The 15,635-nt window shown below is 49.2% G+C and overlaps 1 protein-coding gene across 6 annotated transcripts in view; it reads right to left on the reverse strand.

Moving 5' to 3' along the window:
* The window catches only part of LOC1280360 (POU domain, class 6, transcription factor 2), a 54,001-nt gene that overhangs the window by 2,876 nt on the left and 35,490 nt on the right, over positions 1-15,635 (reverse strand). For 5 of the 6 annotated variants that reach the window (XM_061653809.1, XM_061653808.1, XM_061653805.1 and 2 more), the window contains 6 exons: positions 4,236-4,470; positions 3,843-4,121; positions 2,929-3,766; positions 2,387-2,844; positions 1,255-1,435; positions 456-512 (listed from right to left, as the gene is read on the reverse strand). In XM_061653809.1, the coding sequence (XP_061509793.1) occupies positions 456-512; positions 1,255-1,435; positions 2,387-2,844; positions 2,929-3,766; positions 3,843-4,121; positions 4,236-4,470 (2,048 nt within the window). The remainder of the gene's footprint in view (positions 1-455; positions 513-1,254; positions 1,436-2,386; positions 2,845-2,928; positions 3,767-3,842; positions 4,122-4,235; positions 4,471-15,635) is intronic. The other variant, XM_061653806.1, reaches the window with a different exon arrangement.

The raw sequence follows: 15,635 nt of genomic DNA on the forward strand, positions 1-15,635 counted from the left end.
GCTCGAAAATTAAACCCGATGTCGGTTTGATTTACGCTCATTAAAATGTTAATGGTTTTTAATTTCGTTCGTTTAACCGGGCATGGAATGCGGGACCCGGGGTGAGCCGAATACGGTGCGCCATCGTGTGCAAGGGCAGGGTTGGGCGGGAGAGATGGAGGAAAGCAGTAGGCGGGAGGCGACGAATCTTACCTTTGAGGGATGTGTTAGTGTGGTTCCATTGATATCTTTAGATGCATGCTTAACTACTGCATGCTGCTACTACACCACCGCTGTGCGGAGAGCATATTAAAACCAAAAGCCAATTGAAACTGAAAATGTGTGTGTGTGTGGGTTAACACAGCCAAGCGTACAAAGTAAAAGGGGGTAAGGAAGGGTGAAAGGAACAAAACAAGAGCAAAGAAAGCAGAAAAAAACGGAATATTGCTACCATATTGATATCAATTAATACATACATTTGCTGCTGCTGCGATGAAAGTTGCGCTGCACAATACATCTGGGCGGCGAGAGCACTGGTTTTGTGTGTGCGTGTGTGTGTATGTATGAATGAAGTATGTATGTGTTGGTGTGTTGGTACATGTGTGTTGATTCGTTTCGGTGTGTCAGCGACGCAGTTCACGAGGTTTGGCAGTTTTGGGCGGGGGATGGCAACATCACGTGTTTGTTTGATTTATTTTTGTGAGCATGGTTTTGTTTGTTTGTTTGTTTGTTGGCAAAAACCAAACCAAGAAAGAAAAGGAACCAAGAAGAAAAGGAAGAAACAATGGAAAGAAACAAACGATAAGTACAGCGTGTAAAACGGATGCTTTTGGTTTTGTTCGGAACGTCCGTTGCCAAGAGCCTGCCGGACAACGGACTCGCGTCGGTCGCGGCGGTCGGTTGGTTAATTAATGTCGATTAACCTCGAAGCCGCGCCCGGAACCCAGCGAACCGTTGTGAGCCGTTGTCCGAAATGCTAAGCGGAACGAAACAATGTCCTGGCAACGTGTGTGTTAACCGGTCGGATACACAAATATATGCATGTTTTTGGGCAATGGGAATAATTTTGAATAGGCCAAAAAACGTGTTGCTCGTAATGATTTACTCAAGTTAATGATTAAAGTTAGCTTTGTTCAAGAGATTATACTTTTTTCTGTTGTCTTTTTGTGTTCGAAAACAATGTTTTGATCTTAAACTTGGTTATTGTACAAATTGCCCTAACCATCCCTAATTAATGCAAGTCTCTTGAATGAATAATAATTAAAGCATTTTTACCTGCAGATGGCACTCTGGCTGTAGGCAGGTCCCTCGGTGACGGACAGCGCCTGGCCGACCTGGGTTTGCGTGAGCCCGAGCGACAGTCGCCGCAGTTTGAATGCCTTGGCGAACTCCTTGATGTCGTCCAGATCGATACCGTCCACCACGTTGCAATTAGTTTGATTGATTGTTAACTCATCTGGAGCCGATGGAACGCGGACAAAAAAGATGGGGGAGAAAGAGAGAAAGAGAGAGAGAGAGAGTGGAGGTAAAGAAAATTAAACCAATATAGACCAAGACCAACCAAGGCACACTGGCACAAGGGTGGAAGCTGTGGCCGGAGTGGGAACGCGATACGAGAGCAAGAGACAGAGAGCGAAAGAGTGATATTATTGAACTCGCGTTATTGGCAAGCCCAACCCCACCACATAGCAGTTGCGATCAACCGGTGGCCACAGAAGCAAATGTTCTACAATCATGTATAATGTAAAAAGACGCTCGAGCGCGCGCGTTGGAGTCGCCGGACCCGTTCCGAAAGTACCAGGAACGCGACTAATAAAGCACATTAAGGGAAATGTTTAGCGTAAATTAAGCGTTAATAAAGAATGTCAAATTAATTGACTCGTGGAGCCGGGCTCAAGCTGTCCCTGATGTGTCGCTGCTGCCGGTGCTGCTGCCTGCAGCCAATAGCGGAGGGCCCAGGAACGGGGGCGAGTTTGTAAAGAATTGAACACGAATGACATATGCTTCAGCCGGCAATCCGTTTTCCGCACGGAATGAGGGTCGATCTTATTTGTGCGATGACGTAAATGCAGGGCCGAAGGGACAGTGAACTTAATTTTTCGTTACAGAACCGTTAGACGACAACATGGAGTAAATTATGATGCGGCAAGGTTCGACAATGTGCCTCATTTTTTGAAAGGGTAGAAGCACTTGTGATCGAGATTTAACGATCGGGGTACGATGACGTCCGCTGACTCGATTTAATTGAGATTGATCGAGAGCAAACAGCGGAGGGCAACTCATTTTTCAACTCATTTCAGTTTCAAGTCGTTCGGTTCATTACATGATTACATTGGAAAACACTCTGTTCTTAGAAACTACGGAAAAATTGACAGCTAAAATCAGAAGAACTAAACCTTTGGCTTACTTGGATGCTCTTCCAGAAACTCGTGGTTCGATGCGTCGTCATCGTCGTCGTCGCTGTGCGATAGCCGACCGGTCGATCCGGCCGGGCTCAGTTTCGGTGGCGGTGTGCTGGCTGCACTGTGATGGGATCGCTTCTGTAGCTGATGCACCGTACCGCTGCTACTGCCGACGGTGGACGGTTTCTCTAGCTCCAGGTCGTCCGCCGACGGAGCCCGGTGATGCTGCTGCTGTTGGTGCTGATGCTGCTCTATCAGCTCCAGATCGCAGGACCCTGGCCGACCAGTCGATCCCGGTGCCGACGGTCCCGAGGAGGAATGGTGGTGCAATGGCGAGACTGACGCATGGGGATGACTTGAAGGTTGATCCTTGGTGAGCGGTAGGCCAGAGCTGGACGAACCACCGGGCGATAGTTTCGACTTGGATGGGAGCAGATCCACTCCACCAGTCGGTAGACCAAGTCTGGAGATGAGAAACATCGAACCAAAAGTCCAACAGAAGACGTTAATCGATCGATCGTGCATTGATTGTAGCGCTGAAGCCTACCTGTTGATTGCACTGGCGTCCGATGGAGAGCGTGGACTCGCCGCACTGATGGCACTGTGGACGTTCACCTGCAGATGGCCGTTGCTGGAGTGGCCGCTGCCGCTACTGCTGCTGCTCGGCGTGGTACAGTTCAGGGTGGCCGGTGGCGAAAGGGCACGCTTCAGCGTCATCGATTTGTCGTACGGTGAGGACGAGCAGGAGGCGTAGCTGGCCGGTCGGCTATGGGTTGACACGGGTGGAGAGGATGCGACGAGCGAGATTCGCTTCGGCGAGTCGCCCGCCTGCAGTTTCACCCGATGCATGTCCGGTGTCATGCGTCCAGCGACCGCCGAACGATGGTCGAGCGTGTTGGAGGAGGCAGACGCGGACGACAGCGAGTGGCCGGGCGGAAGGTGTTGCTGCCGGTGGGTATCATGAACCGAGGACATACAGCTCGCCCCCGATACGACGACCGACGAAGAGGAGCAGGACGAGGAGGAGGTGGAGGAAGCGTTTGGCTTAAACTTCACATCTCCATGGTGATGGTGGTGATGGTGGTGATGGTTGGCGTAGTGCAAACCTTTCGGGGAATGTTGTTGCGCGTGCGCTCCAGCAGCCGAACCGAGCAGCTGCGTAGAAAGCAACCCACCACCGGACCCGGTTCCCTGGGCATCCCTCGGTGGAGCGAAGAGACCACCACTGGCGGCAGCAGCAGCCGCGGCCGCTTGGGCCGCCTGCGAGCTAAGCGTTTCGCTCAGCGAGTTGTTAAAGTTCAGCGATTGTAGTAGCGCCTCACTGCTCATGTTGGATATCACCTGCTGTCCGACCGGGATCGTCAGGATGGTTTGAGTTGCAATGCCTAGGATCGGAATAGATCAAGTGCGTACAGTAGTACTCGTAGTGGGAGTGACACTTTTCAGCAGCGAGAGCATTACCTTGAGACGTCGGTATGAGTAGCTGGGCACCTTGAATGCCCTGCATAATCTGACCGGACGCGAGCAGCAGCTGAGGCATCTGGGGTGCGGCCGCTGCAATTGGGGCAGCCGGCCCGAGCCCCAACACCTGCGGGCTGTGGTTCTGACCCGAGAGGCTTAGGTTGAGGGGAGAGTTGCCCAGCAGCGGGGACGTCGGCAGCCCCAAACTCGGCCCGAGAACGCTTGCCCCCGTTAGCTGGGCTAGGCTTTGCAGCTTCTGCAGATTGATCATGTCTTGCACTGGAAAGGAATGGGAGGGGGGTGTACAGGAGGGAGGGAACGTGGTGTTAGCTTAACCTTCGCTCGTGGGTGTTGCACATGCACGGGAGGCGGTGGTGTTCGATATGTACTCACTAGTTCCGTTCAGGTGTACTTGGGCGGCGGCCACGGCTGCGGCGGCTGCGGCGGCCGTCGTCGATGTGGCGCTCGGGCCGGTGGGCATCGAGAGTGGTGACATCTTGTCCTGGGCGACGGTACGCAGGATTCCCGTCGGTTTGCTGCTGTTGCTACACCGGCCCTCTAGATCGGCCGGCGTTGGGTTGAGAAATGGACTGTTCGACCGGCTACAGTGCTCACTTCGTCTTCTATTCTGTGGGGTAGAAAAGGGAGGAACATTGAGTTAGTTCTGTGGCAATATGTACAAAGCAACTAAAGTATCATTTCGTTTAAAATTAATTTCAATTTATGAAATTAGATGTGTTACTGGACACAGCATAATACGTATTGCTTTGTACGTTATATAAGTAAAGAGTAGAGACACGTGATCTCTAGCTCTCTCTCACTCTGTCTCTTTTTTAATGCCTTAATACTCCCGTTGAATCTCATGCTGGATGTTTTTCTGTATCCCACGAAGGAAGGCGTGTCTTCATATTTTACTAAACCACTTGTTGAATCTTACCAGCTGGAGAGATTTGAAGTATATGCCTCGCAAAAGCAACTAATCGTTTATAAGAAATCTAGTTGAATGTTAACAATATCACATTAAACTGATATTCTTTAAACTATTGTATACTATCTGTGCATAAGGAACAAGTTCATATCAAACAATCATTTTACCACAATGCCAATCTCATATGCAAAAGATTGAAATGAAGAGAAAACCGCCTGATGGAAGCAACCGAACAGACTAAACGTCGATTAATTTTTATTTCAAAATTTTCATATCACAGGGTGGAAAATCAACCGAAACATGTACACACACACAAAGTGCCTTATTTGGTTAACACCGAGTCGCCGGGTGCCAAATTTTACCCTGAAGGCACCTCGAACCCTATCCACTCAACGTATGGCGGTACCGTGTATGTGTTTGTGTGTGTGTGTGTGTGTGGAAAAACACGAACATAAAGAAGGAAAATCTGCAATCAAACGTCAGCACGGGCAAACACTCACATCGAGACACACCGGGTTCACCAAACGGTTCGAAGCGATAATATTATTGACACTCGTTTCGTTTCACCCTCTTTCTTGCCCTCTTAGAAATAAATAGAGAGAGAGAGAGAGAGAGAGATGGAAAGGGAAAAAATATCCCACTCACACAAACCATATTTCCAGCAGCACATGTTTATCGGCCTTAGTTAGTGATGAGTTGATTTTTAACTTCAGTGCGCCATACCATACACCGCGGGGCTGGGGCTCTGTCCACTCCTCTCATATTGACCCCCGTTCCCCTCCGGAGCACATTCCCTCACCTTCTCACCCGGTGCCGGACCCGATGACGATGGTCCAATCTATTTTAATTATTTCACCAAATTAATGAACGAACTGGCCCGAGCTGCCCGGGCCCGGTTGAAGTGAACGAGCGAACGAGCGAACGGATGGACGGTCGGCCGGACCATCGAGAGCCATGTCCAGAGCGGCAGCATTATTAAGTCTCCGGTGCGTCTCCTTCCCTGTTCCCCGTTTCCCTTCCCAACCCGCGGCAAACGATTCTCCTTCATCAATTTCCTCCCACAAAGTAACTTCATATGCCAGCGCGTGTGTAGGTGTGTGTGTGTGTGTGTGTGTGTGTGTGTGTGTGTGTGTGTGTGTGTGTGTGTGTGTGTGGAAATTTTCCTCCCGTTTTTTCCAGCAAATTTGCGATTTTTTTGCTATCGTTTTTCTTTCGCTCTCGCTGTAACCCTCGCGAGCTGATGAGGCTACTACACAAGCGCTGCGTTAAGGACGAGGAGCCGGTTAAGCCGTCCGCACGGTGTACTCCACAGCGATGGATGCAATGGTAGTCTCACCCCTCCACCTTTGCGCACCCCTTTGCTGCTTCTCCCTCAATCGGCCGCTTTTCTATTGCAAGGATACGGGCGAAAGGACGGCCCAGGCCCAGGGCCAGATGCATCGTTGGATTGCAAAACATCGATAAGTTGCTGATATAATGAGAGAGGGCGGGAGAAGGGGTGGGGATGGTGACGGACAGCGGTGATTGCCTTCCGCGCGGTCTAGCAAGGGGTGGCCATGTAAAATGTGGGTGGCGTGTGTGTGTGTGTGTGCGTATGTGTATGTTTGTGTAAAATATTTTCGCCTAGCAGCAAGCGCCTAGAGAAATATGATTATCGTCGGGATGGCGAGAAACTCAAACATCCCACCCATTTCTGTGTGTGTGTGTGTGTGTGTGTGTGTGGAAGGGTGAGAGAAAAATAAGGGTACTTTTTTGCAGTCGCGTTATCCAAGCTCCCCTCCCCGTCTTTGCGCGGCAGCGCCGTCAGGAATCATGATTACTCGCTAGTATGGCTCGGACGATTTTCGTTCTGGATCGTTGTCCCTGCCATTCGAGGCGTTAGGATGATTGAGGTTCGCGTCAGGGTGCAGCACTACGTGTGCAATATCCTCCCTCCTCTAACCGGGGGCGGTATGTATTGATGAACGACGCGGGGACGCGATTTCCCCGTGCTCCCTTCATGCGCCCCGTAACCTAGATGGACGCTGTCCATCGCGGGAATGGAAATGAGGTAAGCTTCGAAAAGATCAGCGCAAAAGATATAACGTGTGTGAGTGAGACAGAGAGAAACAGAGCCATACGAACAAAAAAAAAAGAGAAAAAGGATCCCCTCGCCATTACACCTGTCTCTGTAGACCTTTATCCAGTCGCATAATAATCGCCATAATGATATAAGGCGTGGGTGTTTTAAATTCAGTTACCATACGTCTCTGTCCGATGCGATGTGTGTGTGTGTAGATTTTTATTTTCTTCTTCGTTTTTTTACACCCACTGCAGTCTCTCGCCGCGTCCCCACAAACGGTAGAACGCGAACGAAGGAGATGAGTCGATGTTGATGTTGATTACGATCAACAATAAAGTTGAATCTAACGCGAGGGGGTTTCGGTCGTGTGAGGGGGTAAGAGGAGAGTGGAGGGTTGGAAAACGAAACGCGCGAAATTACGCGCGCACGTTGAAGGCAATTGCGATGGAACAAAAGCGCACTAGAAAGAAGGAGTGTTTAGCCGAGGGAAAGCAATGGGGATGGGGAACGCGCAATGGGGAGTGAAGGGACAGCAAAGAAGCGAAAACAAAACTGCCCCGTACATTGTACATGGGAAAGAATAATCATTCTGCCTTGTGCAGGAAAAATTCAAATGAGTAAATTAACCCTTCATTGGCAGGGGATAGAAGGTAGCGTCGATATGTGCCATTCGCTTACAACTTGCACGAACTGGTGAGTTAGAAACAGTTAAGCTAAATTGTGCAATAAATCACAACTTCAATGGAATTGAAGGTAAACGTGCGCCCCACAAAACTGTGTTCGATTCGAATCGATTGACACGTCGTTTAGTTGTGCTGGCGTAAAACGCTTTCCCGTGATTGAATGTTTGAATTGAAAACATTCAAGGGTTAAGAAGAGCAAAAAAAAGTCGTTCCCCCAGGACCACTGGCGGACCAATACAGGGCGCGAACGAGGACGCGATTTACCTTTTCCCCTCCTTCTACCGAACCCTTCCACCCCCGTCCTCCCACCGAGTTGACATTCATTTTGTTCGCTATAGCTACGTTCGATGGACGACGATAGACGACGACGACGCGTTTGTTAGACGATGGATGGGAAGTCCAGCCACTGCCCAGGCAAATGACCAGATGTTGGAACGGACGGACATCGCGCACACCGTCGTTGTCGCGAAAAGCACCCCCCCACCCCCCGTTTCACCTGCACCTCGCTCCCCTCGTGCAAGCATAGAAAACTCCAATCCAATATATGCGCACCGTGGTAGACGAAGACGATTAAAAAAAGCGCCCGTTGACAGGACACGTCCGCTTTATTGTGCTGGGGCGGTGGGAAAGGAAGGGACGGCCGAAAGAAGGGAATTTGACTTTTTCATTCCATCGAGGGTGCCGGAATGGCCACCCTCCGTCCTTGCACTCTCTCTCTCTCTCTCTTTACTTTTGCTCGTGTACGATGGGTGATGTTTATAATGTGTGCAATGCTAATGCTTTATTACGTTGACTTTTTTTCTCTCTATTTGCTCGACTCCCATTCCTCCACCCCACGCTTTAGTGCATTTTTTTTGCTCGTCCCCGTGTGTTTGTGATTATTTTTCTATTCGTTTTTTTTTAATGCGAGGAAACTCTTCCACGTCTGTGGACATGTGAGAGTGCGCGTGAGACCAGCCACATTACAGCGTCGAAGCGTTTGCGCGAACTTTGCGCGACGATGTGTCGTCGTTGGCCGTCGTTGGTAATGTAGTCAGGTCAGGAGAAGGCGGGCGGAAGGCTGGAGGTAGTGCATAGCAAATCACTTCAACTCCCTCTCCTCACGTTACACTCCATCATCCCCCGAAACGACTTTGTCGATATGAACGATGTTGTAAAGTACAATATGGATAGTAACGGCCGCACCAGCGAGAGAGAGAGAGAGAGAGAGAGAGAGAGTAGTGGAAAAATGGGGAAATAAAAACGATCACCCCTTATCCTATTACTAAAGAGAATGGGGAAGGTACTACCTAGTGCCACAAAGTGCAACTGGATGCACCCTCTCCCCCCCCCCAAAAAACTATCCTCCCACCGCCATGAGTTTCACGGCGAAAAAATAATAACATCAGCCAGTCTCTTACGCTTGTCTTCCCATTCCATGCGCATCGATACCGCTGCCCAGCCAACATTCCGCACAAAAAGCAGCTCGAGCGCAGCAGGCCACGTGTGCTTGGGCTGCTGCTCCTTGCGCGCAAAGAGTTATGCGCGATGATGTTTTAATTTATATCAGTGTGTGCCTGATTTTTTTCTTCTGTTTCTCTGTTTGTAAGTTTGTTTGTTTTTTGGTGGTGTGCATTACTTTACTGGCGGGCGGGCAGTAGGGGTGTACGAGGGAGCAAAGCGGGAGATCGTAATTCCATTTTTGCCATAATTTCTTTTCGCCTGCATGCTCGCAGTGCCCTCCTTCTGCCTCTTCCCGGATCGCTGGCTCCGTTCCATCTCCACAGAGAGGGCTTTTGCGGGGCAAAACTTTGCTCACTTGTGTGTGTGTGTGTGTATTATTTGCATCAACCAACGCTCCTTTTTTTGTTGCCGTTTTCAAACACATTTTCCACGTTTCCGCTAGACAGATTTTCATTCGATTTTCCCGCCACCGTTCCAAAAGAGAATGGGGGGGGGGGGGGGAGAGTGTGTGTAAAGTGGGGTTTCGTGTGTGGTGCCACTTCACTGCTACCCCGGGTGGTGGTGTGTGTCCTTCGGCGTGTCCATATTTCACGCCTGCAAAGGTGTGATTCGGACAAAATATTGCAGCCGTTATCAAATTTTCCCCGTGCACACTGGCAGCTACCCCGGTGGCTGGCTTAGAAGTTGTTTTGGCGAACGACATTTGGCCGGGTGGCTGGAGCGGAGGCTGGGCGCGCGCGTGTGTTCGCGAATATTGATGGCAGCTTAGATGTGCCCGGGACCCGGCGTTTGGGAAGTTTTCTGGGGAAATTTTTGTTTTTGCAGTGCCGCTGCGAGTCCTAAAATAAGGTTTTTTTTTGCTGCGCGGTTTTGTTTTGCACAGGAACAGAGCGAACCCGTGCCGCGTGTCCTGCTAAAACCGTGCAATGCGCGAGTTTGATTGGATTGGGCGTAGCGGGATTTGGTTATTTTTTGCTCTTTCTCTCTGTTTCTCCTCTCCCTCTCTCCACTGGCTAGATGCTTTGCATGAATTAATATCTCGTCGTCGTCGTCCGAAATTTGTGCGCGGCTGTAAAATGTAACATCGTTTGCATCGTTATGGGGCTTGATGAAGGGAGGTTGTTTTTTATGGTTTTTCTGGATCCTGGTTTTTGTGAGCACATTGCATTGCGGTACCAAGGGGGAATGGCCTGATCGTAGTTTATGGACAAACATGTATTATGCTTGCGCATATGTACTCTGTGCTCGCACAAACTATTCGCTGTAGATTGTACAGTAAAACACCGGCAAGATGTGCGAATATTACGATTTAACAGAAAGGAATGTATTTTGTGCATAGGAATAGAATGGAATGTGTTTTAAAAAATGTTGAAAATATACTAAAAGGCGTGAAAATAACACTAAGATGGTAAAAAATGCAAACATTTTTACTTCTCAATGTTTCATATCAAACTCCATTCCTGAATGGGCGATCAGCGCGACGAAATGAACATAACCATTTTGGGCTGAAAAGCATTCTATATGCAAACGGTAAAGAAGAGACTGTGAGGCTTCATTATTCGCGAAATTTCCGTCAAGCTCGGCGCAAAACGATGCAAATTCGAAAGAGGAGTGGGAAAAAATTAAATCGCATCTCATTGCCATCCAGCTGCCGGCTGCTTGTTGGGCGACTGTTGCGAAAGGTGGCCCTTGGCACTGGCTGTTCACATATGTGTGCGTATGTCCAAACACGATTTCCACTTCCTTCCCCTCTATCTCCCCCCCCCCTCCAGCTTCAAAAGGGGACACAGGAGACGAGCGTTTGCACATCTCGCTGTTGATCAGGATCGCTAGGTTTTTTGTTGTTGCGCATTTCGCGAACCACACCATAAAGAAGGAGAAAATCAACTCAAAATCTCATTGCCCAAAAGACAAAAAAGAAGCTGGAAGCCAAACCCGGGTTTTCACCAAGCCACCCAAAGAATAAAGCGCAGTAGAAAGAGTCACGGAAGCTGAGAAAACGCAAAAAAAAACACAGAAACCCCGCTGGAAAACCCCGCTTTCCCGTGTGGCTTTTTGCGCTTCCTTTGCAGTTGCGATTTTATTTCTCACCACAAAAAGAAGTCGACGGACGGGATGGGTCCCCCGAAACGGCACCCAAAGTACCACCCACACTCACCGACACACACACATTGCATTGGGGATCGGGAAAATAAAAATCCGCGGCACACACGGCACCCGAACTCGAACGAGCCTTTGCCGTTGATATATTTGCAGTCCACGCGCTTTGTTATGTATTTTCTCGGCGGGCGCCCACCCACCGATCCCGCACACACTATCATCCACTGCCCAGTGTGTGTGTGTGTGTGTGCCTGTTTGTGTACTTCATTGCAAAGAAAAACCAAAAAAGTAAGCAATGAGCTGGGTGGTGTTGCTGCTGGAAGAAATAAAAAAAAATCACCCGGACCCTCGGAAAAGCGATGTCCCCTGGACAGCGTCGCAGGCGCGCACACACATGGATTTGGAAATTCTACCCAAAGCATGGGTGTGCAGCGGGGTGTGAGCGTGTGTTTGTGTGTGATTGGAGAGTTTGAACGTTAGAATTTCCATCCACATTTCCCGCCCCCCAAGAGTCGCAGACCACACATACTCGTAGAGAAAAATCGCTTGGTTCCCATTCGGAAAAGATGACCAATGGATCGATGGTGGACGCTGTAGATAAGGGATGAGGGAAAACGAAGGAGAAAAAGAGAGAGAAAAAGAGAGAGAGTTTGCATATTTTCTCGTCCTCTCTAAACCTCGTACTGCTACTGCACACAACCCGCGCCAGCAACTGCGGTCATTTCTAGCTGTGGAAGCTTTCCACGTGGGAAGAGCATTTGAGGATTTTATGGTGATTTTTTTTGCCTCTACCGCTTTCCCCCCAAACGCCACCCGCCACGGCAAGCATCATAGAGAAGGTGGTTATTTTTCCCTTTATTTTTGTGTTTCCGATCACCAAAAGTGCAAAGTTAAGCGCACATGTGTGGGGAGGAAAATACATGCATAAACACACACACACACATACACAGAGAAGTGCACAGCGTTTCAAAAACCAACAAGAAAATACACACAATCGAGATTAAAATGAGGCAAAAGCAGTGCGGCGATAGAGTACGGCTGACCGACCGTCAGTGGAGAAGAAAATGAAATGTGACCAACGAAAAACTAGGGAAAATAAAAACAACGGAACATAGCTGCCCCCTCTCCCCCCCCTCCCCCCCCTTTCCATTCCACTGCGTGATTGCGCGCCCTTAGCACTCCCGTTCGCGATTGGGTCCATTCCGCTAAAGGTGTGTATGTGTGTTGGTTAGGACGGCAAGACAAAAAGTGCAGCACAAGATAGCCCTACCCGATCAGTGTCGGGTGGCTAGTTTTCCCCGTTTTGTAGTAGGCCGAAAATTACGTACGCGTCTACACACACACACACACATACACTTGCTCGCGGATCTAGTTTCGTCCCCTCACATCCTCACACTCCCTTCCACTGAAATGAATTGAAGAGGACGCATGCACGCATGCCGAAACAGCCCCACACAGCATTAGGTTCTCGCTATGGGTGGTGGTGCGTTTCGTGCGTTTGTGTGTGGAAGTGCATTTTTATTGCAGTTTTCCCGCTCTTTCTACCCGTGCTGCATACGCAGCTCGACGCGTAAGAACGATCGAATCATGTATGTGCGTTGGGGGTGTGTGTTTTTTTTTCTGTGGACTCCTTTCCTGAAGCTTAAGAGCAAGCAAGCAATAACCACTAACAAAATCGCCCCACTTCACTCTCCTCCCCTGTCCTCTGTGTCACACTTTTTTGGAGGATTTTGGACAACGATCTCGCTCGCGCCTTTCCCCGGTTTTGGGATGATTTTTGCAAGTGGCACCGGTTCTGGAATGTTTCTGCCTTCCCACTATAAAAAAAAAAAACGACCCCTAGACCATCCGTGCCACCTATGTGTGCACCCCACACACAACATAATGGAAAGCAATTCCGTGGCTTTAGTGTCCTTTTTTCCGATCCCTCCATCCCTCCATCCAATTACCTGTGCAGTCGGGACGGGGAAGAAAATAAAAATTAGAATTTGCAAGCCAGCACTGGTGGCAAAGGCGGCACAGTATCGTTCGCTCCACCTCCGAAAGTGCATTTATATTTAAATAAATTTTTATATCGAACGATATACCCTTTTACTGGGGGTGCAAAAGCGGCAGTCGGAGTTGGAAAAGTTAAGTTCTCGAGGACTTGAGGGCGAAGGAGGAGGCATATGTACATTTTTTTCTCCAAATCCAAAGTGTATGTTTCACCTCATACGCCCACAGCTGGAGACTGTAGTGGAGAGTTTTGCAGTACTTTTGGGGGGCAAATGTCTGTGCTGTTTTTTTGTTGTTGCTGCTGCTGCTAGAGAAAAAGAAAATCGAACAAAAATTAACGAACAAATGGTCATTTTTCGTTGGCGAGAGGCTTCTTTTTTAACCCGTCCAGTATCATGCAAGGGATCGGACTCTCTTTTGCTCATACGCTTCGTTCGACTGCTGAACGGGCACCGAGCTATTGGGATGCTTTGGAGCGTCACGCAAAATCGAAGTAGACATAGGAGAAACTAGCTCCCCGAACTATACCTCCCTTCTCCGGAGTGTAAGTATGATGGGTGGTAGCAGTAGCTTAATACATTTTTATTTGACGCTTTTCGTTTACGTAGGCGATGGTTTTTTCCGGCTTCTCTCTCTTCGCTTGGAATCGCTTCGCCAATGGGGTGGGGAAAGAATAACAACCCCGCCCCGTACACCATCAACTGGGGACTAGTGTATTGAAATTTTTGGCCACATTTTTTCCCCCAACTTTCTGCTCAAACAACTGCCGTCTGCCGTGCGCCCCTGTGGACGCTCGAAGGAGTGTGGGGAATAAATACAGTTTGATTTAGCTGCCCAAATAGAACGGTTTCGAGGAAAAGTTTTTCCGGGGTTTTTTTATTCCCCCTGTACCCCGCCTCCTGCTGCTGAATAAAAAATGCCCAATTTCGCGCGTGTGGGTTCGCGAATTTGTGCGGAATTACGGAAACGGTAACCGGGTGGACTGAAACTGTCTCACCCTTCGCTGCTTCCTTCGTATCCCAGAAAGGATGTAATTTTCACGCTGACCATCAGCGCTGACCCATTCCTCCCCGTTTCGGGTACAACCGGAAATGAAGATGGGATAGGAGACGGCATCAGTGTTGTTTTTATTCGGCAAAAAGCGAACGGCGCGCGCGAGTGTGTGGAGGTTTCTCGCTTCTCCAGCATTTTCCAGCACAAATCGCGGATGTCATTTTTGCGTAAGGAAAAAAAGGGGTTGCTGATCGTCCACCCAACTCAAACCCCTCATGAGTGTGTGTGTGTGTGTGAGTGAGCCGAAATGCATCACGGTCGGTCGTTCGTTTTATGGAGCGCGCGCGTACGACACCAGGGCGCATGTATTTAGATTAATCTTCCAAAACCCCGGACAGCGCATACCACCCATCGCGGTAGTTTTTCTTTTGCTTCGCGAGCGCACACAACCTCCCTCCTCTCATCCACTCTTCTCGGTCAGCATCCCAGGCGGCATTCGCCGAAAAATACCCCAAAAAAAGAGGCTACTGCGCCGTATCAAAGTAAGTGCTGCAACGTTTGAGATACGTTATTCATTTTGCTTTTTGGTGCTTTTTTATTATTTCCGTCACCCCATTCCCCACACATGCACACCCACACACATACTTTGCTTTTGGCAGTGTAACGGTTCCATCGTGCAGCACTCAATGCTTAGGGTGGTGCGGCCACCGTGTCCGACCGTAAATGGCTTTTTCGCGAAAGTGTGCGGAAGTGCCATCGATGAGGTTCGGTGTGTGTACGATTTCCTCCTCTTGTTGTTTTTTTTGCTCCCCCCTCCCTTTGACTACCATATCCGCTAGGGGCCCTTCCGGGAGTAGGGTGGGTGGGTGGTGGTTTTGGAACGATATTTTTTTGTCCAACCAAAGAGACAGAAAATAGATGATGCCGGAATGGAGTTTTGCACACGTTTTGGATTTAATTTTAATTACTACGCCATCGCCGCGGATTGTATTCGGTTTTCGTTTTCGCGAATTGACCATTCCACACAACTGAGTGGGAGGGATAGGGGTGTCCATTGTTGCCTACGAATGTCCTCTCGTATGGGTTCCTGTACGTTCCCGTATCTTTGTTCAATACACACACAGACAGAGAGGACAGTTGGTACAAATTCTCTGCAGCAACGCCCAATAATAGAGGAATGGGGTGCAGGGAGTGAAAAAAAGGAAAGAAAACAAACTCCCACCGAAACCGGTGTTCCCTTTTTTGTTGCACTCCCATTCCTGATCTTCTATCACGGGCAGGACAAGTTAGGATCTCTTGGCACCGCCGACTCTCGGAGGGAGTTTCGAGTCATTTTTCACCCTCGAACCGGTCACACCTGACGCTCTCATGCCTCGCGCTTTGTGCCGCGAATGGATCAGAGCGCGCGCGGGCGGCTGGATAGATAATAGAATGAGTTTTGCTCGAACAAAAACCGGAAGCGTCATTGTGCAGCATTTATGAGCATTTAGATTAGGATCGATATTTTTTTCTGCTGCGCCGCGCTAGTGTGTGCCATTCCACTTTTCCGCACTTCTTTTTTTTTTTGTTTTCGGCATCGATATTTGGCG

Source organism: Anopheles gambiae, chromosome 3, assembly GCF_943734735.2.
Source record: "Anopheles gambiae chromosome 3, idAnoGambNW_F1_1, whole genome shotgun sequence".
NCBI lineage: Eukaryota > Metazoa > Arthropoda > Insecta > Diptera > Culicidae > Anopheles > Anopheles gambiae.